Source organism: Schistocerca americana, chromosome X, assembly GCF_021461395.2.
Source record: "Schistocerca americana isolate TAMUIC-IGC-003095 chromosome X, iqSchAmer2.1, whole genome shotgun sequence".
NCBI classification, from domain to species: domain Eukaryota; kingdom Metazoa; phylum Arthropoda; class Insecta; order Orthoptera; family Acrididae; genus Schistocerca; species Schistocerca americana.
The window spans coordinates 610363507-610387847 of record NC_060130.1 but is presented as its reverse complement, the minus strand read 5'-3'; the positions used below and the strand labels follow the sequence as shown (position 1 = coordinate 610387847).

Sequence of the window (24341 nt, the reverse complement as noted above, 5' to 3'; positions counted from 1 at the left end):
ATAGATGGCTGTTATCTGTGCATGAGGTGTGTGTTTTCTTTTATGAAGAGGACACTGGCTGAAAGCTAAATGTTTCACAGTCTTTTCATTGTGCCTGTCCGCAACGCAATGTGTCATTTTTATGATGAGTAGCATTCTCCCCTTTTCCTTATATTATTATAAATACTATATTAGGTTACCTGTATATAAATTTAATGCTTACTTTCAAATATTTTCTGAGCTTCTTGTGATATTTGTGTTGCTTTGCTCATGACAATGCTCTGGAGACTAGGAAGCATTTCTATCAGTTTTTCAATATCATTGTACAGACACACAAGATACTGGAGGCTCTGTACTGCACTTTTTTCATGCCCTTCCTTAACAGTAGATGTTGAAGCAATTCCAGCACTTTCCACACTTAATGGCCACTGCATAAAAGTAGAATATAATGTCAAAATATTGTAATACTCAAATCTTAGGTGGATAAAGCACAAATTTTGTGTGAAAAAAACCAAAAGTTTGCAAATCGAAGAGCATTGTGTACCTGGGAAGCACGCGTGTATGCACTATGAAGCAGAATTGCTAAGAGGTAATCCCTCCAAAAACATTTACTACAGAAAACCATTAATGTTAATTTTGTGTCTATGATAATTACTTAGCATATGTATTCTACATTGAAGAGCTAAAGAAACTGGTATATCTGCCTAATATCATGTAGGGCCCTCATGAGCATGCAGAAGTACCGAAACACGACATGGCATGCACTCAACTAATGTCTGATGTAGTGCTGGAGGGAACTGACATTACAAATCCTGCAGGGCTGCCCATAAATCTGTAAGAGTACAAGTGGGTGGAGATCTCTTCTGAACAGCACATTGCAAGGCATCCAAGATACCTTCAATAATGTTCATGTCTGGAGAGTTTGGGGGCCAGCATAAGTGTTTAAACTCAGAAAAATGTTCCTGGTGTCACTATGTAGCAATTCTGAATGTGTGGGGTGTCGCATTGTCCTGACGAAATTGCCCAAGTCCGTTGGAATGCACACTGGACATGCATGAATGCATTCAGGTGATCAGACAGGATGCTTACATATGTATCACCTGTCAGAGTCTTATCTAGATGTATCAGGGGTCCCATATCACTCCAACTGCACATGCCCCAAACCGTCACAGAGCCTCCACAAGCTTGAACAGCCCCCTGCTGACATGCAGGGTCCATGGATCCATGAGGCTGACTCCATACCCATACACATCCACCCACTCAATACAATTTGAAACGAGACTCGTCCAACCAGGCAACATGTTTCCAGTCATCAACAGTCCAATTCAATGTTGATGGGCCCAGGTGACGTGTAAAGCTTTGTGTCGTGCAGTCATCAAGGGTACACGAGTGGGCCTTTGGCTCTGAAATCCCATAGCAATGATATTTTGTTGAATGGTTCACATGCTGACACTTGCTGATGGCCAGCACTGAAATCTACAGCAATTTGCGGAAGGGTTGCACTTCTGTCATGCCGAACGATTCTCTTCAGTCATCATTGGTCCTGTTCTTGCAGGATCTTCTTCTGGCCACAGTGATGTCACAGCTTTGATGTTTTGCTGAATTCCTGATATTCATGGTACAGTCGTGAAATGGTCGTATGGGAATATCCCCATTTCATCACTACCTTGGAGATGCTGTGCCCCATCACTCATGCACCAACTATTACATCACGTTCAGACTCACTTAAATTTTGATAACCTGCCATTGTAGCAGCAGTAACCAACCTAACAACTGAGCCAGACACTTGTCTTATATACGTGTTGCTGACCGCAGCTCCGTATTCTGCCTGTTTACATATCTCTGTATTTTAATACATGTGACTATAAGTTTCTTTGGCACTTCAGTGTATATTAGTGTATGTTATAAGACAGTTAATGAACCCTTTATTCCATGTACACAACTGCAGGTATGTAACAACACAAGATGGAGGTTTATTCTGCAACACACCTTCCAATAGTGTGGTCTAATAGGCATTTGTATCTTCATTTATAGAAGCTGTGACTTGTGGTTTACACTTCTTTTCCTCTTCGGAAACTACTTAGAATGCAGTTTCCACTTTGTGTTAGTCTGTTAATGTCAGAAAATGCAAAACTCAAAGAGGGATGCAAAAATGCAATAAAATTATTTTCCTACAGTGTGCCCTAATACTTTATAATTTAATCTGGTCAAAATTGACTTTTGTTGTTAGTGGTCTTCCACTGGACAAGCTAATCATTGGTATGAAGATATAAATGTGTTCAGTCATGAAGAGGCCCCTCCACCTATCTGTACACAAAATTATAGTTAGTTATCTTAGTTATTTGTACCAATTTTCTGATAAATTTCAGTACTGGTAACTATTCTCCCCCCACCAAGCACAGAAATAATAAAAATAAGTAGTATTCTGACAACAAAGCAAGCTGAGCTTGGTTGTGTAAGTCCTTCAAAATGTGATTGTTTATTTTACTAAGGTAGCACACAAATCTACAAACTTCACAAATGTTAATATATGGGATCTTTGAGCCTTTAATATTTCTGTAACTTCACAACAGAGCATCTTTTGAGATTAACATTTGAACTATAAGCAACATTTGCAAAGTCAGAGTAAAGCTAAAATAAATTTGAGAAAAGATGATTTTTCATCATGGACTTCATTCCTGCATGTACTGCAGTTCACAAAATCAAGTCCTGTGTAGTTCAAAGTTCATGTTGCGTTATTTTCTCTGCATTTGAAAAGCAAAACTGCAGCCAAAAGTATTGTAAACACTTTTATGTTTGTGAGGAAGATGGTATGACCATGCAAAATGTGAAAGAAAACCTCATAAGGTGCATTCAGAAGGCTGCTAATGACAATAGCAAGATCTGAAGTTTGTATTTCATAATCAGTGACATAGTTCAAATGATAATGCAAAAGAGGGGAAGTAGAAAGGAAGGTATGGGATTAATGTTCTATCTGTCACAAGGTTATTAGAGATAGAATAAGAAACAGATTTCAGTTGATAAATATTTAACTGCTGATAAACTTCACGAAGAAAATCCATAACAAGAAAGAATTGTTTTTCAGGAAGAACTCACAGAAAGATTAGGCTAAGAGGCAATGTGCATATGATGTACTGAAAATATCTTTGAATAACCAACTTCTAGTAACATTACATAGCCAACTGCAAGAATTACTACAAGTTGTGAAACAGAAAATAAATTTTTCTACGCATCACTGCAAACTCATATATAATTTCAGTGACCAAGAGAATATGCTGTTTCCAATCCAATTCTGACCATTTTTCACCGACAATTAAAATTTTTATAATATGAACATAATAAATAAATCTCACTTAGCAGCTTCAGAGATGAACAGAGAATGTTCCTTATAGCACCTTTTACACTAACAAAAAACTGTTAATGCCAGTGTTCACAGAAAAACAAATGGGAATAAACCAAAATGTAAGGAAGAGTGACTATTATATGAAAACATATGTCCACGTACAGCTTCTGGCACAGGCCCTTTGCAATTTTTCAGTTTATTTGTTCTGGAGCACTGCATAAACCTAATCATATACGAAGTTGTTATATGATGATGATGATGATGATGATGATGATGATGATGATGACAAAGACAGTCATTTACTTTGTTACAGAGGAGCACAGGCTAAATATTCTGCACTAAGAAAGGCAATATATCAAGATTCTCTGCTCTGTACTTGGCTTTATCCCAATTTCAGCAAGTGCTAAATTGTCTAAACTTGGTGTTAATGACAGTGGCAGAGACTGTTGGAAAAAAAAGTGTTGGCCACTGTGTACAACCATAAACAAAGCATTGAGTACTGATGCACCTTCAAACCTCACCATGTGTTCTCACTCTTTCTACCTGTCCCCATACAAAAGAAATTTGCCTTTACCTAGCCATAACACAGTTTCTGAAATGCTACTGCTCCTCTCTCCACTCTTATAGTCCCCTGACTATAACAATTCCCATATAAGGTAGCAACTCCCTTTCCATGAGAAGAATCCACCACCTAAAGACATCAATCTGAATTTCCAGAGTATCTCTGTGTGACGCTTTACAACTCTAACAGTACAGTTGTCAGTACCTTCAATCTCTTCCATATGGTGGGCTTAAGAAGACTCCCATTTACTAGAACAACAGAAAATAATACTTTTAGGTGCAGTGTACATATACTACGTTTTTACCTAACTCTTGTAATAAACAAAAGTGTTCTGTTTGTTAACCTGGGACTTGAACAAGGTTCCTTTTGAACAGAATGCTAATAAATCATAATGTTTTCTTATTCATATTTTAGTGCCATGTGCAATGCCCTATTTACCAAAAATGTTATACAGAACAGCTTTAAATAAATCATATGCACAGGAACTAGATAGTTCATAATACTAACCCCCCCTCCCCCCCCCCCTCTCTCTCTCTCTCTCTCACACACACACACACACACACACACACACACAGAGAGAGAGAGAGAGAGAGAGAGAGAGAGAGAGAGAGAGATCACTGTTATTTACAGTAAGTTTCAAAATTTTAGTTTTACACAAAATATCTCTTCTCTTACTGCAAAAATCTGTTCACACAACAAACTTACCTTATGTAATACTGCACTAATCCAAAAGTTGTATCTTGCAAGGATCAGTAGATTTAATTTCCAAAACCTGAAACAGCAAAGGATAATTCATCCAAGTTTATCTAATTTTTATCCTTCACAGCCTGTACTAATCATGTTGATTATTAGAGTATCAAATAAGCACATTTGATAAAAGATCAGTCACACTCAGGAGTTTCGGACCTTAATAATGGCCGCAATTTAGCAAGTAAGAAAGTCCACTAATTCCTTCAGGCATACCACATTCAGCTAAAGCCACACACTGATGATTAGATCCCATAGAGCTACCTGACTGCAGGGACGTTCAACACCACATTTCACCTGCTGTTCCAAAAGTTCCATGCATATTCCATGGGATTCGGTCTGAGTGATTTAACAGGCCAGTCGAGTGTTATATGGGAATTGTTATAGTCAGGGGACTATAAGAGTGGAGAGAGGAGCAGGAACATGTGTGTGCAGCCCTGTGACACAGCTACTGTCAACTTGGAAGGTGAGAATTGAGAATGTCCACAGCACATTCATCGAAAAGATGTAGAAGAAAATGCAACAGTTGGTCACCAAGAATGAAATAAACTTCTTGATTCATGTTCACAGTACACTGAATGAGTGGGCCACCACATATCAAGAAAATAATAATAATAATAATAATAATAATAATAAAGAATCACCTCCACCCTGAACTACACTCTGCACTCTTACTGGGTTAAATGCTTCATTGGGTCACTGGTGCACTCCACCTTACATAATTTGAAAAGCGACATAGTCACCAATTGTCTGACTATAATACACTTCTCCAGTCAGGTACTGACCATTTTTGTTATTGTTTGGCCCACTGAAAACATGCAACTTTATAAACTGCTGTGAGCAATGACCTTTTGCAAGGTACACAACTCCAAATATCCAATGCACACAATTCCCTTCACAGTGTTTGCTCAAAAACTGCTTGAGATGGACCTGCATTCACTGGCAGCAGCAATTTTAAATCAGTTGTAATTGACAAGGCATGACATTCACCTCTGGTCCCTGTGGTTGAATCTTTTCACAACCACTGTTCTTATGCCCGACACCAGCCTGTTGCTCACTGCTGAGGCACGAGCATGAGCCAGCTCACATGAGCAGATCAGCAAACAGAGCCACATCACAAGTTTCATTATAAAATAACTCTCAAAGATGTGTATGAAAATTTTCCTCAACATAAATTTGCATGACTTTTTAAGTGAAGCTACAGTTACATCAATGTTTGGACCTACATACTCATATGAGTAGCTGCTTTCCACAATGATGAGAATGAAAACTCAGAAGCTCACTGACACACTTCAACTTAAAAGCTTAAAATAGGAGATCATGAAAATCATCTGAAAATGATATTCATTATAAGGCAGCATCAATCGTAAGAAATGTCACATTTCATACTTAGATGTGCCACGTTCTTCACTTCATCAATTAAAAGAAATTTAAGTTTCATTTTGTTGTCATTTCTCATCACTGCAACAGTCTAGAAAATAAATTTGCAATGAAAGGGAGTAATTAGCCACCATAAAGCAATATATCTCCACAGAACTAACATTAGTGGTCGTAGAATGGACTCCTCGATGAGTTTCTCCGATACATCCCTCCGCTCCCGTCCCCTTCACCCTTCATCACTCGCCCTACACCGTCTGGTTGCCCACTGCTGAGGCATGAGCATGAGCCAGCTTGCATGGGCAGATCGGCAAATAGACCTGTTTGTCTCAAACAGGTTAGTTCTGCTGCCCTTCTTCTAGATGGATGTGACCTGAGCTTTCGTTCAACTGCTAGGAATTTTTGGCTTTGACTGTCACTGTCAACAGACAGCTTGGCTATTAGGTTTGTTACTTTGAAAGGCACGATGACAATGCTTATCTGTACTTATGATTTATAAATATTACAAGTACGAGTTGAAGCTGACATACCTTTGCATTGTCAACAGCCAATACTGCTGTGTATATTTTGATCTAAATATGACTGGCAATGGTCAAAATCAGTTATGAAATTTCCAATATGTGACCTTGGCTAATAAAGAGTTTATAAAAAAACCAGTAGTCATCAAAAAACAATTGTCAGTTTTTGAAATCGCCTATGGGTTCAGTTGGAACTGCTCTCATTGCCCATATCACACTGTCACAGTTGTCCCTTTTTCTGTTGACATCTAGTGTGGTGCAGCACCTGGGTCTGGCTGTGTGGCAGCTGCCAGTTGAGTTGCTGGTGGTGGGGGGTGAACGTAGGCCCATGCAGTAGTGGCCTGTGATTCAGCACTTTGTCAGTACTCTCGTATGCTGGTTCACAAAGATCGATGGACACGATTTTCTTTTGCCCTTTTATCTGTAAAGTCAGTGTCCACTCACCACACTCAATAGCCAGGCAGGGGCCTTGGTAAGGCATCTCTGAAGCTTTATGCAAGGGGCCTTGGCTCACAAAGATGTGTTTCATCGTGGTTATGTCTGTGAAAACAAATTGCTATGGTTAGGCCTTTTGCTTACCCAGCCTACAACCCAAACTACATCCCAGTTACATAGGCAGCCTGCTTCCTTGGAGAAGATATTCGGGGCTATCGTGACACACACAATTGCCAGATGGTGACCAAAGCTCCAGCAGAGGTCACTGGCACCACAGACCTATATCTTACAGCAGCCATGTGACAGGAAGCAAGACTGAATATATCCTGGCACCAATGCTGTATTTAGGGTGATGCATGGGTCCTGGGCAGTGAGTTCCCACAGAGGGAGCTTCCTGGCTGGTGCCAGATGCTTACTGCATTTTCACAATAAGGAGCTCAGTCTGGGGTTGTCACTATGCTGGTATCACTGTATGAGACAGTCTCCTCATTCTTGATCCTGCAGTATGGCCTCTTTACAAAACCTGTGGCCCTGACAGAAAGACTGATTCTTGATTTCATAATATTTATGAGACTGCCAGTTTTTTGGCTTCACTGGACATAGAAAATTCTTCTTTGAAACTTGGAATCTAACAGCCGGACTATGTTGTCAGATTTAGTTTCTATTGGACTTTGCCATTATCATAAATGTGTTGTGAACTTTGAACAGACTTAGTTATTTTTCTAAGATACTCAAGAGCTTTATTCCAAAAATGTTTATCTGAAGTGTGTTAACAATTTATGATCAGAGCTGGTTTCCTATCTTTCAGAGCCAAGGCTTAGTACATCACTTTGTTTTCCTCATTACCACACAGTTGAACTATTTTAATGTCCTACTCAGTTGACTAAGATAGTTCAGAACTATAACACTTTGTTTTCTCCTTCCAAGTATTGAAAGACTGTTTGTGCTTAACCAAGTGAGTTTAGTTTGTGTGGTGTGCGAACTGTAAGACCTTCGGTACACACACCATCAGATTATTTGACTTGTCGCTCTAATGAAGTAGGCGAGTGTCAGCAATATGTCTCGTGGTCTTATCGTGGCGTGTTTATCTTCTGTCATTCGGTCAGATGATAGAAATGCCACTTGCACGCTTAGAGTAGCAGATTGACGGCGACCAACTTTAAACAGAACTTGATTAATTTTCACACACATTTATTAAAATAATAAAAAGGCATGGATATTACGTAACTTGATTCTGGATGCTGTTTACAATGGACAATCTGAAGTTCCTTTGGTCTTGGTACGTTCACCTTATTCTCACATATCTCTGATACTTGACAGAGTGTCTATACATTTCTCTTCATGGCTATGTACAGGAATATGATAATCTTATTAGGCACAGACGGAAACTTGACTATAGACTGGTACAGACAAATGCAGACTAATGCAGGGCTTTAAATTTTAGGAAGTAATAAAACAAGAGATAAGCAAAATGATTCTACAGTTGCACTCAAGTGTTTAGGATGGTCCTTGCACAGTAAATTAATTAAAAACTGGGTTAACACTTTGGTTACACCAATTATAGATCTTGTCAATTGTGGTGTCAAAGAAGTTATGTTTCCCAGTGCACTGAAAAGAAGCATAGTCAGACCAATTATAAAAAAGGATCAAAGGAGGAAGCATCAAACTACAGACCAGTGTCACTGATTCTCACATTTAGTGAGATTTCTGAGTCAGTGATTTTTGCTCAGCTTACTGCCTTCTCTGCTCAGAAACCCAACATAGATTTTAAAAAAAACACAGCAGTATAACAGCTGTTACAGGATTTTTGCACAAAGTCTATAGCTATCTAGATGAAGGGACGAATGCATTGGGCAAATTTTTAGATCTTATAAAGGCATTCAATCTGGTCAACCATGCACTGCTTTTACAGAAACTGAGGGCACGCAATGTCAGACACATATCTGTTTTACTCCTACCTACATACCTTAAAACTGTAAACAATGCACGAACATAAGCTATCAAAATAGGGTGAGAAAATTCAACTTACAGTGTATGCCAGAAACAGAACTGTGGCATGTATCGTAAGTGTCAAAACTGGGACTATTTCTATTTCTCATGTATGTCTAAATGATATTATACAACCTATAATTTCCATGTAATTACTTATATTGATGACACTTCTCTGTTGTTTTATGCAGATAACAAGGAGAAGGTAACTCATTCGTCAACACATGGGAAATCTGAAGTGACTAAATATTTTTGTAACCAGGGTGTAAATATCAATACTACAAAGTAAGAATTGTAGGAGGTCAAAGCAGGCAACTCATGCCACAGATGTAAAGGAAATATTTGTGGAATGTCATACACAGACAACAAAGACTGTAAATTCCTTGGTCCGCACTTTGGATGGCATTATTTGACGGGAAAATCATGTTATGTATGTATGCAGTAATCTTTGATGGGAAAACCATGTTAAATATGTATGCAGTAAAATATGCAGTGAATTACACTTGCATAGACAGCTGTCCAAAACAGTAGGTAACACAATGCTGAAAACAGCATTCTATGTGTCAGTTTCTGATTCATAAATTATGGGATAGAACTGTGGGGTTGTGCTGCTGAAGTACACTGGAACAATACTAGTGCCACTAAAGAGAGCTATTAAGCTGCTACGTGGTCTGGCATACATGAGACCTATCATGATGCTCTTATTCGAAACAAATATCTAACTGTATACTCCTTTGATGTATACAGACTTATCACTTTATCTGTAGACCATCAGAGTGGCACACCCAAATGTTACGATCTACAACACAAGTAGTAAGCACAGTTACTACAGACAAAAACAAAATTAAAAAGAATAGATCCCAGAACATATATCAGGGGCTCAGTGTTGCATAACAAATTGCTAGAATCCATAAGAGCATGCCTGGGCAGGAATTTAAAAAAAAAAAAATTATAATCTTTTCTTGTAAATAAATGTGTGTGTTCACAGACATGATTTTTTAAGTTATATATGTTACACAGTGACCTTTGTACATAATTACAATATGTAGTAAAAGTTGTACACAAATGTTATACATATTATATGTACATACCATGATGTTTTCAATGATGTCATCATTTGATGACTACATGCAAAAAGAAATGTAAGTAAAAGAATAAAATTCCCACAAGATAGGATTTACAGAAATAAATGTTCAAAATTTTCTGTGTAGTGATACAGCCACTCCTATGACAATTTGCAAATTCACCTTGTTCTTATTCTTCTTCCCTTTCAAAATTTGTTGGCACTTTTATGATCAGATTTTATATCAAGAGAGCTCTTACTTGTGTGTTAGTTGCTTCAGAAAAATGCCATCAGACCAACACCTGTTAATGTTGTTCCAAACTGTTTCAGATGCCACAAGTTTCAAACTGGAATTACTTGCTGTTGAAAATGCAAGATTTCTGTCACCACCTAAAATAAATTCCACAGGACCCCCAATCTCCTGAAACCTGTGACAAAACACATGTCATGACAATATTTCATTCCATCTTATCTGTTGTTTACAAACATCTTCTTAGTATACCCGAAAAATAACTTATGTGATATTCTACGCTGCCTCCCCACAAGTGTGGCATTTGAAGTTATCACATTAGCACTCTTCAATAAAAATAAGTAATTATATTAATGTATAATTCTTTTTATGAACTGAAGTTTACAATGTTATTGCCAATGAAGATTTATTACTGGTAAATAAAATTAAACTATTTGCATAAGGCATTAATTATCATACAAGGAAAAAGACATCATAAATATGATGTTAGTTCATTAAATTAAAATGTTGTTACTGAACATTTAAATGCACTAAATATATGCATTCTTCATAAAGATGACTAAGAAAGAAGAACAAAGGTTAATTCACATGTACTTCTCAATGTTTTATTTTTCAACATGTTAAGTGGCAAAACTTTCATAATATATACATTTTGTGTTATCTATACAACATTTTGTAGCTTCCATAGAGTAAATGAATTACGGCAGACCATCCTGTAATGCTATACATACAACTTACATTTTTTGTTCATTCCATTCTACTGTTTCAGTTCATTAATATCCCATTGGCAACAACTTTGTACAGACAATACTTCCTATACTTTATATTCCTTCTCAATTTCCAAAATATTTTGAAGTCAATTTCTATAGAAATTGTTAGTTCATGTTTCAGCTTAGAGGGAGTCTTTGTAAAGAGCCTGCTGTGTGTTTTAACACGTACAGTGAATATTAAAGTGATATATTATCACTGAACAATGAGGTATGTCTTACTACTACAAAGCTGACCAAAGAAATTTACCTTCACTTTATTATTTGGATTTAATATCAATAATATTAATGCTGTGAAGTTGGCCATCTTGTGAAGGACAAAAAAGTTAACTGAATTGAACTAGTTCATTGGCCAACTTCATCTAGTTTATTTCTGTGAAGCCATATGCTATGAAAGATGCAGGGATGTTATTGTTTCATATGAGAGAATTATTTTATTTTGTTGATAACACAAGAGGTAACTTACAGAAAATTATCTTGTTCTACATCCTCATTTTGAGCACTTCTGACAAAAACAGACTGCCCATTGAATTTCATATAAAACATTATTGTGAAAAACATAAAATGAAATAAAACAACAGTAAAATGGAAGCAAAAAATTGGAACGTAACACTACTAGACTCATATAGCTTAATGTGCAGCAAACGTTCTTGAGAGACAGGGATGTGGGTGGGTCAGATCTGAATCGAATCTATGTAGCAGGCAAAAGGCCACTGGTCTGGTAATTTTTCACACTAATTTAGACGAATGCTAGGCTGGTCCCCCATTTCCACCTCAAAAAACATGAACTACCACCAGTTAAATATGATAATACATAAACTGACATTAACACGATGCACTGATAGATAGTGCACACTAATTCCCTTCCTCAGATTGACTGACAGCTGTAGTGACAGGGAGTGCATGTGCTCACGAAGTTGAAATAATCTAAATTTGCCAAATCATGACAATCATCAACCTCTATGCATTCTTCTCATGTTGCTTTATTATTTTTTAAGTTTTTAATTGCATTATTCCCTCCCTCTAAGTCTGGTGGTTTGACTTCCTGCTCCTCTGTTTCTACTTCAAATTCCAATTTTAAATCCTGTTCCTCCTATTCCTCATTCAAGGCTTTCTCTCTGTCCAAAGCTTTGCTTTTATCTAGAATTAGGTTATCATCTTCATCCTTACATAAGACTGCTCTCAGTTGGAGTTCTCTCCTCAGTTCTCTAGATCATTCATAGAACTTCCATATCTCATTATTTTCCCTCATTTTGTTGAACTGCTTTATCTTCCTCCTTTCATATTGCCTTTCTGTCACCTTGCATAACTTATCTGTTCTTTTCTCCTGCTTTCAATATTCTTCTGCAGCTAGCCTTTTTTCTTTTTCTTTTTCTTTTTTTCTTTTCCCAGTATTCTTTGCCTTGCTTGATTTCTCTCTTGGACACCAGTGAACACTCCCCATCGGACCATTTTATTGTTTTTTGTATTCTACCCTCCACAGTATTTCCTCTATGGCTACACTGATGGCTGTTTTAGCATCTCCCATTTAGTTTCCATGTCCCCTTATCTTCCATGTTCTTCCTTTTCTTGAAAAGCACTTCTTATTTATTCTTGTATTCTTCTTACTTTTCTTTAATTTGGAGACTTTCTGTATTGTGTTTCACTTTTCCCCTACTCTTTCTGTTTCTCACCAGCTCTATCTCCTGTCTATATCTGATTCACACTAAGTAATGATCTGTGTCTCAGATTCCCCTCTACAGCTACTAACTTCAATAATGTCTGATGTGTGCCGTTTATCTATAATTACATGGCCTATCTGGTTTCTTGTAACTCTGTCCAGGGGTACCCAACTGCACTTCATAATATCTAGTCTTGGATTTCATGTGCTTTTTATCATTATCATCATCCTCTTCCCTCTGCCAAAGTCTATCAGCCTTAGTCTGTTATCATTACTGACTTCATGCTGGCTTTCTTCTTCTTTTATGTTTCTATACACTTCTTATTTTGCTATTTTTGCATTCAGATTCCCATGTATCATTTTCACATCACAACTTTGAACTTTGCTCATTTCCTCCCCCAGTTTGGAGTAAAAACAACCTTCTCATCTTCATCTGCATCCTCTGTAGTAGACATCATTGTAACATTAAAAAAACTTTGCCCCAGGTCTCAAAGGGCACATCCTACCACAAATTGCTGTGAAACTAATTACATCTGCCTTCACTGCACAATGCATAAGAAAGCCAGTACCATGATGGCCCTTTACATTCTCCACTACACATCAGTATATGCAATGGCGGCTTGTGAATATACATTCTGGATGTTCACAAATTTTTAGATTCAGATCAGTCTCAGAGTGTGAAATTAATAGCATCTGCTGTATAACAATTTCACTTACTAACAAATTTATACAACTACAGCCATTGCAAATAATAATAATAATAATAATAATAATAATAATAATATGTATAACTTATCTGACACAAGAAAGAATTGTTTTTGTGGAATTTTGTTGTTTTGTACATGATTAAGTATGGTTTAGGGCAATAATGAAATAATGTGTAAGCTTTTGCAACTCTCCATTTTGCATTTTTTGTGTAAGTGGGAGTTTTCACGCTTTTCCATTTGTTTGGACAAATGTACAAGATCCCTAAGAGATGTATCAGATCACGAATTTACCTCTGGACTGAAAATTAGATATTCTTATGCTGCACCCACACAGCAACCTGTGCTAACTGTACACTTTCCTTGTTCACTTTTAGTCACACTTATTTGATTTCGTCACTCTCTCAATCAACGGATCTGTTCTTGGAGGCTCTAGTTCCTTTGCGGCTAACTTTTCTTGGTAATTTACTTTTCTGTTCCCAGAATGAGATTTTCACTCTGTAGCAGAGTGTATGTTGATGTGAAACTTCCTGGCAGATTAAACCTGTGTGCCAGACCGAGACTCGAACTCGGGACCTTTGCCTTTCATGGGTAAGTTCTCTGCCGACTGAGCTACTCAAGCACAACTCACGACCCATCCTCACAGCTTTATTTTTCTGGTAGCATTTAATATAGATTCAACATAGTTCATGTTTAAACTGCACATGAAAGCTGATTCCCGCACAGTAAAATAACCAACTCCAAACACAAAGTGCCATTTGTCGAAATGATGAAACTCGTATAGTAACGTCTACCAACATGGTCATTTGATGAGAATACAAATGAGGTTCTCAGATTCATAAGGGTCTACAGCACATTATCATCAATCACACATTTAAGCAAATATCAGAGAAACCAGTGATATAGCTTTTCATGGATTTTCATATATGCAATGTGGGCCTACAGCGCAGATAAACCTGACTCACCATAAGATCAACAGATTTCAAAAGCAAGAATAAATGCTACACTCTCACAATCAACGGTGATGTACTTTAGGCCCTTATGATTCTCACAAGGGAAACTCCCCATCGCACCCCACTCAGATTTAGTGGTAAGATGGCCCGGTGGATAGCTAGTCAAAAACTGAACACAGATCAAGCATGAAAACAAGAAGAAATTGTTGTGAACTGTGGAAAAATAAGAACAGTAAATGATCCAAGCTTAACAAGTGCAATATTGAATGAAAGAAAACAGTCGCAGCATTGTGGTCAAGTGGTCACAGTGATAGACTGTTTGGCGTGCGAGCCATGTTCAAAACTCCCTCAAGGCAATTACATTTTTTTTTCATAACACTGTGAACTGTCCATCCAGTCACTGAAATCTTTGTTGTCTTTTTGTAGTATTAGCAGTTGTCATACTATAGACTCGATATAGAATATGAGTTAACATATCTGAGTTAACATTGCTGTTGAAAATGCAAGATTTCTGTCACCACCTCAAATAAATTCCACAGGACCCCCAATCTCCTGAAACCTGTGACAAAACACATGTCATGACAATATTTCATTCCATCTTATCTGTTGTTTACAAACATCTTCTTAGTATACCCAAAAATATGTTAACATTGTAAGTAAACGTGAGAATTGTGAGAGCACGTGAGCTAACACATAGACATCTCACAGAAATGAACACAAAAAATAAATGGGTGTCAACTATGTTACAACAAAGGAATTCAACAGTCAAAACTTCAAAAACAGAACGCAACTTCAAAACCAATAAAAACATATGTTACATAGCACAGAGAAACTGTGTGATCGTGAAACTGCTTTTTTCATCATTTCCCCTGATCACATTCACACGAACACCTAAATTGGCCAAGGAGGCATATCTCACTCACTCACCAGGCTACAAATTAGGTGCATCGGTAAGAGATTCCCACCATATGACACAAATAGTGTCACTAATGCCATGTATGACACACCAGACATGTTTTCCAGTGGAGGATTTGGTTGACTTGTTGCCTTGTCATCAAATGTTTGCGGTTCCCACTTGACAGCCACTTACTTTGGGTTGCTAATAGAGGAGTTGTGCAGAATCCAGAATCAATTGTCATTACTGGTCCCGTCCTTTCACCTTGCTGTTGCAAACGGACATCACATCATGACACAGACACAAATTTGAATACAGCGGAAAAAATTGGCACGACAGAGTTTCGAACAAGGCTCGACTGCGTTGCAGTCCAACCTGTATGCACTTAACCATGATGTCACTGCTCTGCTCACTTTCTCTATAACTGCACTTCTTGTCCTTGGACAATTCACTGTTTCTATTTTGCTTTTTTTTTCACAGTTCAGTACACCCTCTTCCTGTTTTCATGCTTGATTTGTGTTCAGTTTTTGACGGGCTGTTCACTGGGCCCTCTTAGCACTAAATCTGAGGGGGAGTTTTCATTGTCAGTGCCTCAGATGCATTACTGATGATAAAATTCATAAGTTAATATACTATAACTCATTCAGAAACCCATAAACTAGGTTTACTGTTGGTACAACTTTAACATATACTGACATTTGATGTAATTTTACTGCAGTATATAGTGAGTGAATTAGCATATCTGAAGAGTGTGCTATCATCTAGCAGAATTTATGTCAAGCAAACAGGGATAAAAGTCTGTTGCAGCGTGCTGCCACCCATTGGCACTGATGTAAACCTCTAGTTGAGTGACAAGGGCTAGAAGTGCGCATCGTGAACAGTGCACATTGTTTATCAAACCTGTATGTATTTGGCCCATAAGGTGATTACACCATGTGAGTTGCGCATGTGCAAAAGCTCCTTAAAATGTGCACAACTGAAGGTATCCTCATGACCCTGTTGCCAAGTTTCATGGAGTCTATAGGAGCAGTAGCATGGTAGATGTAAGTGCCATATCTTTCATATTGAAGCACCTATGTTATTTTTAACAGCATTCACAGAAAAATAATCAATAAATCCACAAGGTGTCGAAAGGTAGGGTGTTCGCATGCTCTTTTGCTCTTACACAGCAGCCACCACTGAGTATATGTTACCCCGATGTTATCACTCCCTCTTCCTTCCATCATGTTTCTTGTGGTGCCACTATTTTCCCTCTATACTAATCCACTTCTTCGCTAATTTCTTGCCATTTGTCAGGTCTCTTAAATGTCCCCACATTCCACGTGGCTAACGTAATATTCATTGTCCTTCTCCTTAACCTTTTTCCTCACCATGCGTAGCAGTTCTGCCTGCTTTATTTATTTCTTCGTTTCTTGTCCACTGTGTCGACGTACTGCGTTGCTACACTGGCTGAAAATTGGGTTGTGGATTCTGACATTGACTACTGTAAATAATGAAGCCGACAGGTGCACAATTGCGTTTCACAGTACTTTCATTTCACTGTTCACAAGCACCTAATAATACACAGTTATATGGCCAGTGTGCTATTGTTTAACTGTCGATAAGCCTCATTAATAGTTTGCAGGCAAACCTCCACATACTGCTATAATAGTTTCCCGTTGAACATCTACGAGCAGCAAAGCCTAACCACAAAGTTCACAGTTCTTGAAGAATAGAAAGGTGGAGCAGACACTGTTATTGTTTTTACACATGGCCTAATTGTTTAACACTTATTCCACAGTCAATCTGAAGCAATATTGTTGTTCTAACCAACACAGGTTTCTTGTCTGAAACTTGGCTGTGGACTGACTGTCTCAGGACCAAATATTGGGTCCTTATATATCTTCACAATAATAGGTACTGAAACTACACATTGTTTGAAGTTAAATTTACAGAAATTACAATTAAAGCTTAACTCTTTAAATTAACTGAATAGATCGAAAAATTCTGTCTTGTAAACAGTTTCGTCTACCACGAGAGTTAGGCCGAATTATTTGTTTAAATCATGAAATTAACACATATACTTATGCAAACAACACTTTTGACAAAACTGTTAATTACTTTGGAATTAATTATGGGCTGGCTTTGCTAACATGTTTTTGAAGAGAGCTAAATAGATACTTTAAGATTACTACTATGTTGTCTTCCAAATGTTTATAATAAGTAAAGAATTTTTATTTGTTTATATGTCAACAATAGAATTTTGAGTTACAAAATAATTAGTGATTTCACCCTATAATAAAAGATACTAACCAGGAATAGTCCAAATAAATTAGAAAATCAATTACATATCTAAAACTAAGCACAAAATTAGATCTGGTGTTAGAGTCTTTAAAACTGAGGGCCAACCTTTCTCTTTTATGAAAATACAGATTATACTCACGTATGTTAATGATAATTAGTTGAAAATGAAAAAACAAATTTAAGTCGGCAGATGGCAAAACAAGAGGGGAATTAAAAATATCCCAGCCTGCTTCATCACATGTCATCATACTGTATCTGTAACCTTCTGAGACCAATGTGTGGTATCTGCAAAAATTTCATTTTATGAGATGAGATTGTTAGCCCCTCGCCCAACCCCCAATCTGGAGGACCAGCATTTTCCCTTGGGGTTTACTCCCCTACAGTAATTGTTTCCCAATGCCTATCAAGCCCCTCCCCCCCCCCCCCCCCCCCCCCTGCCCTATGTGAGACACGATTCATTTCATTCCTCTGTCCAGGCCTGTCTGGCTTGGGTGACCTTGACAATTGCTATGCTACTGGTATAGTCCTCAACTTCACTGGAGCTTGCAGTCACTCCCATCCGTCACTGAAGGTGCCTTCAATAAGGCTGTGTCTCATGGGAGGGAAAGAGTTTGTTGCATAATGCAAAATACGTGTGCATCGACATCTCCTTGCTAGAAGAAAATGTTTCCCTGGCAATGTAGGAAGAGCACCGGAATTGGTTGGATGATATGGGTATGCCCTCTACTTTTTGATGCTCCCTCAATAAACATCAGATGTGTAAAATCTATTGGCTATCAATACACTACCATTTTGGGCATAGTTGATCCTGTATGCCAAAACCTGACACACTTTGCTTCTGTCAAAGCTGTACTGACAAAGGAAAACCATTAATGCCAGGGCAGAATCTACTCCAAGATCAACTCTGTATAATCAATACCTCAGTTGGCATATTTCACTACACCACCAATGGCAGGCTGCACAGTCAGGAAGAGTGTGTGGAAGAGATGTGCGTAGCATCCATGCTCACACCCTAGCTTTCAGCAAAAAGTTTTTGTTTTTCCATAGCCATATTTTCAGAGATATTAATTTTTCATTCTCAATAAATGTAACATTAGAAACATTTGTAAAGGAATTATGTTCAATTAACACCTGTTTTATGATAGAGTGTCTGTAAGTACCAAGAACATGCTGTTACTGATTACTTTGATGGGATCAGATCAATGGTGCCAACTAATTTCAATTACACAGAAGTGGGTAGTGAAAAAGTTTGTGATCCAAGTACTTGACTGAGAACAACAATTTTTAAGTACATTATTAAATGTTTGTAAACAATGTGTTAACAGCAGTGACCCACAGAGTTTTTTCATTCTGCTTAAAACAGTTTTATCTGCTACTCAAATAACATGCAAAAAATTTACTGTAGATGGTCTAAGATCCCTTGAACTGTCCTTAAAGCTCCAGTAACTTTTCAGCAAGCATCTCTAACACGTTGACTGCTTTCTGACTATTGCCAGTTTGGCTCAACATTCAGGGTTATGAAGTATTGAAAGATTGTGATATTTTCTTTTGGGTAATGAAATAAAGGTTAAATAAATACTGTGGCTTTTCTTAGCATACAATTTTTGTTCATAATGATTTTAGCACTGTAACTCCCCACATGTGCTCATCTTTCCGTTAACTCTTCTGTCTTAGTCCCTATTGTGCCATAGCAAGTAATGAAATTAAGTATGTTATGCACTTCAACAACATTGACTATTCATCTTTGTTTTTCCACTAGAAAGCTACCTAGCTGCCTTCAAAGGCATGGCTACCGATTCCAACCCTTGGTTAGGCACTTTTCAGAGATTCCCCATCTTCATAACAATATAGGCACTATGAAAAACTTCTGACCTGTAACTGCTATTAAAAGCCATCTTTTCCATTATTTTCTGGGGAGAACTAAGCATGTAAACTATCTTCATTATTTGGATGCCAGTACCAACTGACAACAGTACATTCCATTTCATTTGGAGTGTCAAAGACATCACACTAGACCCCATGACCAGTGAAATATACAGAAGTACAACAGAAGTACACACACACACACACACACACACACACACACACACACACCAGCAATTAAAATTGTACATTTGTTGGTGATCTGGGGTTATACAGGGTGTGAAATTTTGTACACAGAGCAAACACCTCTGGCTGCAGCAATAACTCTTAACTCAGCTGGGCATTCAGTGAACTGAGTCTGGATGATAGATAAAGGTATATCATTCCATAATGCACCAACTCTATGTCGGAGTTCATCAATCATAATGGCCAGTGAGTAATGGCAGGCCAGTCTCTTGGCATTCTGTGACCTGATGTTTTCAGAAGGTGACACATCTGCAGAACATGCCAGTGAGGACAACAGTCGAACACCATCCACACTGAGGCAGGTTGCAACAGCACAGGCAACATGCAGTCTCTCAAGTAATATTGTTGATAGTGCACAGCCATTGACCTTAGTAAATCAGATGTCCAAATTACCATCTATCTGTGTACCCTATGAAATCCCATACCATCACACTGGCTGCCAGCCCATACAGTGACAAATGCAATCTGGCAATGTTCGGTCTTCTCCAAGCCTCCGCATACACGTGTCCCTCATGATGCTGTATTCAGAACTGGGATTCATCTGAAAATAAAATGTTGTTGATGGGTCCATTTCCTGAGCCAAGGAACAGGATGTGGCTGTGTGATCATGCATCACCAAGTGAAAAATGTGTCCTTCCTCTTGGGCACTAATTACTTAGGGCCATTGATACTGTGCATGGCACTGACTACAGCCCTCAAAAATCTACTGATTCCATATTTATACAGCACTTGTGGGTCATGACCAATATGAGCAGAAATATTGAAGAATGATAAACTGCAATCAGCAGCAAGCAATACTACCTGCTGGTACATAGTGCACAGCCATTGACCTTAATATAACAGAATCCTCATTCACCTGTCATGGCATATTAAGAGTTCAGCAGCTTTTTGACATAGTAATTTGTTTTCCATTTTGACAAGTTTCATCAAAATCAAATAACTCAGTGGCAGTTTTAGAGTTACCAACATGTGTGTTCTTGCGCTCTGCTGTAAAAAGTCATGTACAGGGACTGGAGGAAGAGAATGGGTCATAAGAGAAAAAGCAGGGGATGGGAGAAAGCTGTAGATAAAATGAAAGTAATGGTATTTCAGTGCAGACAACCAGTAAGATCTAAAATAGTTTTAGATAATAAAACCTCAGAGTAAGTTAAAACATTTTAAATATCTAGGATGTGATGTTGCTTACTAATATACCCACGACATGGACCAAAAATTAAATAAATCTACTTCCACATGTGTAATGACCATAAAATGTTTGCAAAATAAAGCCAAGAAAGAAACTGAGCTGAAGTTTTATTAAACAATAGCATTACTAACACTTATTTATGGAAGTGAAACATGGACAAGACACAAAGAAAGTACAATACAGGCTCCAGAAATGAGATTTCTAAGAAGAGCAGAAGGATGTACAAGGGAAGATTGTACAAGAAATGAAGATATAAGGAAAGATTAAGGAATATATGACTTAAAATAAAAACTGAAGGAAAATGAGAGACAATGGAAGGAAAATGTAGATCGTATGGGTAGAGAAAGAGTTCCTGAAAAGTTTCTCAATTATGAATGCAGTGAAGAAGAAATGATGTAGGAAGACCATACACGAGATGGAGTGCCATAACAGAAATTTGCCTTATACATGAAGTGAAGAATGAGAAGAAGAAATTACCTTCCCCCCACCCCCGCTCTCTCCCTCTCTCTCTCTCTCACACACACACACACACACACACACACACACACACACACACACAATTCTACTCGTGTACAATATTCCACTTTTCAAGTCAACAGATGCTCAGAAGTATACACTGTTTAATGGTAACAGATGACTTGCGGAACTGTTCAGCCTGCAGGAAAGGAACCCCAAGTTCAACAAACCTGAACCTAGCCATTAGTGGCTGAGAGCCCTCAGATGGCATATGTAGCTATGTATATGTAATGTATGAAAACAGAGACTTTTGTGAATGGAATGGGTGAGCAGCACAGTCACAAAGTGAAAATTTAAATAAAGAGATTTATATCATTTGTGGAATCTATGTCTAATGATAAGCGCCAACAGTTTTCATTGAATTGCTAGAGACGAAGCAAGCTGGAATATATTTAATTCACCTCTTGTTTTTGCCATCTGCCTACTGAAATTGTTTTTTTTCATTTTTGAACTAATTACCATTAACATACATGAGTATAATCTATATTTTCATAATGGAGAAACGTTGGCCCTCAGTTTTAAAAAATACAACACCAGATCTAATTTTGTGCTTAGTTTTATGTATGTAATTGATTTTATAATTTATTTTGACTATTCCTAGTTAGTATCTTTTATTATAGAGAGAAATCAGTGATTGTTTAGTAAGTTAAATTCTATTTGATGTATATACAAATATAAACTGTGTACTAGTTATAAACATTTGGAGGAACAACTAATAGTATTTTTTAAGTATTTATTTGGCTCTATTCAAAAACATGTTAGCAAAGCCAGACCTTAATTAATTCCAAAGTAATTAACAGTTTTGTCAAAAGTATTGTTTACATAACTATATATGTTAATTTCATGATTTAAACAAATAATTCGGCTTAACCCTCATAGCACAAGAAACTGTTAAAAGGAACCAATTTTTCAATGGATTCAGTTAATTTAATGAGTTAAGTTTTAATTGTAATTTCTGTAAATTAAACTTTGAACAATGTGTAGTTTCAGTACCTATTATTGTGATGATATATAAGGGCTCAATTTCTGGTCACAAGACAGTTAGTCCATGGCCGAATTTCAGTCGAGGAACCTGTGTTGCTTAGAACGAAAACAACGTATCAACAGTGAAATAAGTGTTACACCAATAGGCCATGTGTTAAAGCAATGACAGTGACTGTTCAACTTATTTGAAGGACTGTGAACTATGTGGTTATGTTTTTATTGCTCGTAGATGTTCAACAGAAAACTATTGTAGCAGTATGTGGAGGTTAGCCTGCAAACTATTAATGAGGCTTATGAAAAGTTTAAACAAATGTACACTGGCTATACATCCATAACTGTGTATTATTTGGGGTGGGGGGGGGGGGGGGGGCTGCAAAGTGAAAGTAAACTACAGCGAAACACAAATGTGTACCTGTTGGCTACATTATTTACAGTAGTCAGTGTCCACATTAAAAACCCCAATTTTTCACCCAGTGAGGCAACGCAGTACGTCAACACCGAGAACAACAAAGAAAGAATTAAAAAGTAGGTGAAACTGCTACACACTAGCCAGTATATATACAAATATAAATTTGAATAGCTCCAAAGAAAATTTTAACAAGTTAAGCATTTCAGTTGAAGTGACGTATTGAGCACTTACCAGCTACAAAATTATGACCACTCATCTAATAATATATTGACTTGGAGGAGACGTTGGGAGGAGGGGGACATCAGACATGAAGTCATCCAAGTTCTTTGCAGTAACAATTAGGCAGCCCACAGTTTTATAGCACATTTTGTGACAGCTAGAGATCCCAGAGATTGCACACAGGAAGATACGGAGTTTATCTGTTGATGTGTCTTCTTGCAGTGTATTAACTATTCCATGTATTAAATAATTTTTGGTTCATCTGAACTATGTCCTGAAAACATTCCAATTGTTGTTCATTTTAACTGTAATTAACAAGAAAAATTGTGTAGGATGGATCTCAAACCACACTTTGGTTACGGTCAAAAACAGACTGACAGTCAATCCTGTAGGACCAGAAGCACTGTCACAGTGGATTAACCAGTCCTTTGATCACCACAAAATGGGGAATTTTTGTAGCAGTACCACATGAAATTTCTTTAACAATTGAAAGAAGTAATGCGTTAACCTCATTAACTGTGGTACCTTAAGAAATAAATTCATACTGAACTATCCCCTTTGTGTGTAAAAAAGTGTTTTCACACTAGTTTTAATCTGTTCTGATTCCTTTGATTGCAGTGATTAAGCAGTATTCCAACATTTTGAAAACTGACTGATTTCTGTGTCACACTCAGAGCACTAAATCTCAACTATAATGATTTTTGAGAAAATCTTGATATTAGTAGGCTTCTGAACATGAGAAAAGTATCTGTGAAAATAAGTACTCCAAATAAACAGCTGCATGGTCAACTGATTAAAACCAGTGCGAAATGTGGCACTTAACAGGAAAATCAGTCCTCTCCACCGGTAGGAATGGAATTCTAGTTACATTTTGGTCGCTCCTCGTATCAGGTAGTCTCCCAGAAGACAATGTATCAGGAAAACAATCTGTGAGATGTTGGAACAGGAAGCACAATACATTTGACCAGAAATTTCTTTTTCCATTGTTTCAATTTCCAACCACAATATACCCATGCCCACTGCAACAGCAACTGTTGATTCCATGCCAAGAGTGATTCAAGTTAAACCATCGGCTCTGGAGTCGTGCAAGTGGTGTGTGCAAAAACTTTTATGTTTTTCCCCAAGATTACAACCCACTGTTAGTTGTAACAAAGATTACAATTTTTTATACTATACAGAGCAGAGAAGCTTTCAACATTCATATTTCTGTACAAGGAACTGATACTAAATGCTTTATAATCTTCTAGAATTTTTGTCATCAGTTTTACAGAAAACAATGAGTAATTGCCATTCACATTATATGTTTTTGAGAACACCAGTCATTACACTCTTTCATTTGTCAAAGTTACTTAAATCAATAACTCTCTCATTACATGAACACACAGTGAACCAA

The 24341-nt window shown here is 37.5% G+C and overlaps 1 protein-coding gene across 1 annotated transcript in view; it reads right to left on the bottom strand.

Annotated features, from left to right (window-relative positions):
- The window catches only part of LOC124555726 (conserved oligomeric Golgi complex subunit 2), a 79935-nt gene that overhangs the window by 25080 nt on the left and 30514 nt on the right, over window positions 1-24341 (bottom strand). The window contains exons 7-9 of the mRNA XM_047129743.1: window positions 10274-10441; window positions 4590-4656; window positions 203-407 (exon numbers count right to left, since the gene is read on the bottom strand). Coding sequence (XP_046985699.1) covers window positions 203-407; window positions 4590-4656; window positions 10274-10441 — 440 coding nt within the window. The remainder of the gene's footprint in view (window positions 1-202; window positions 408-4589; window positions 4657-10273; window positions 10442-24341) is intronic.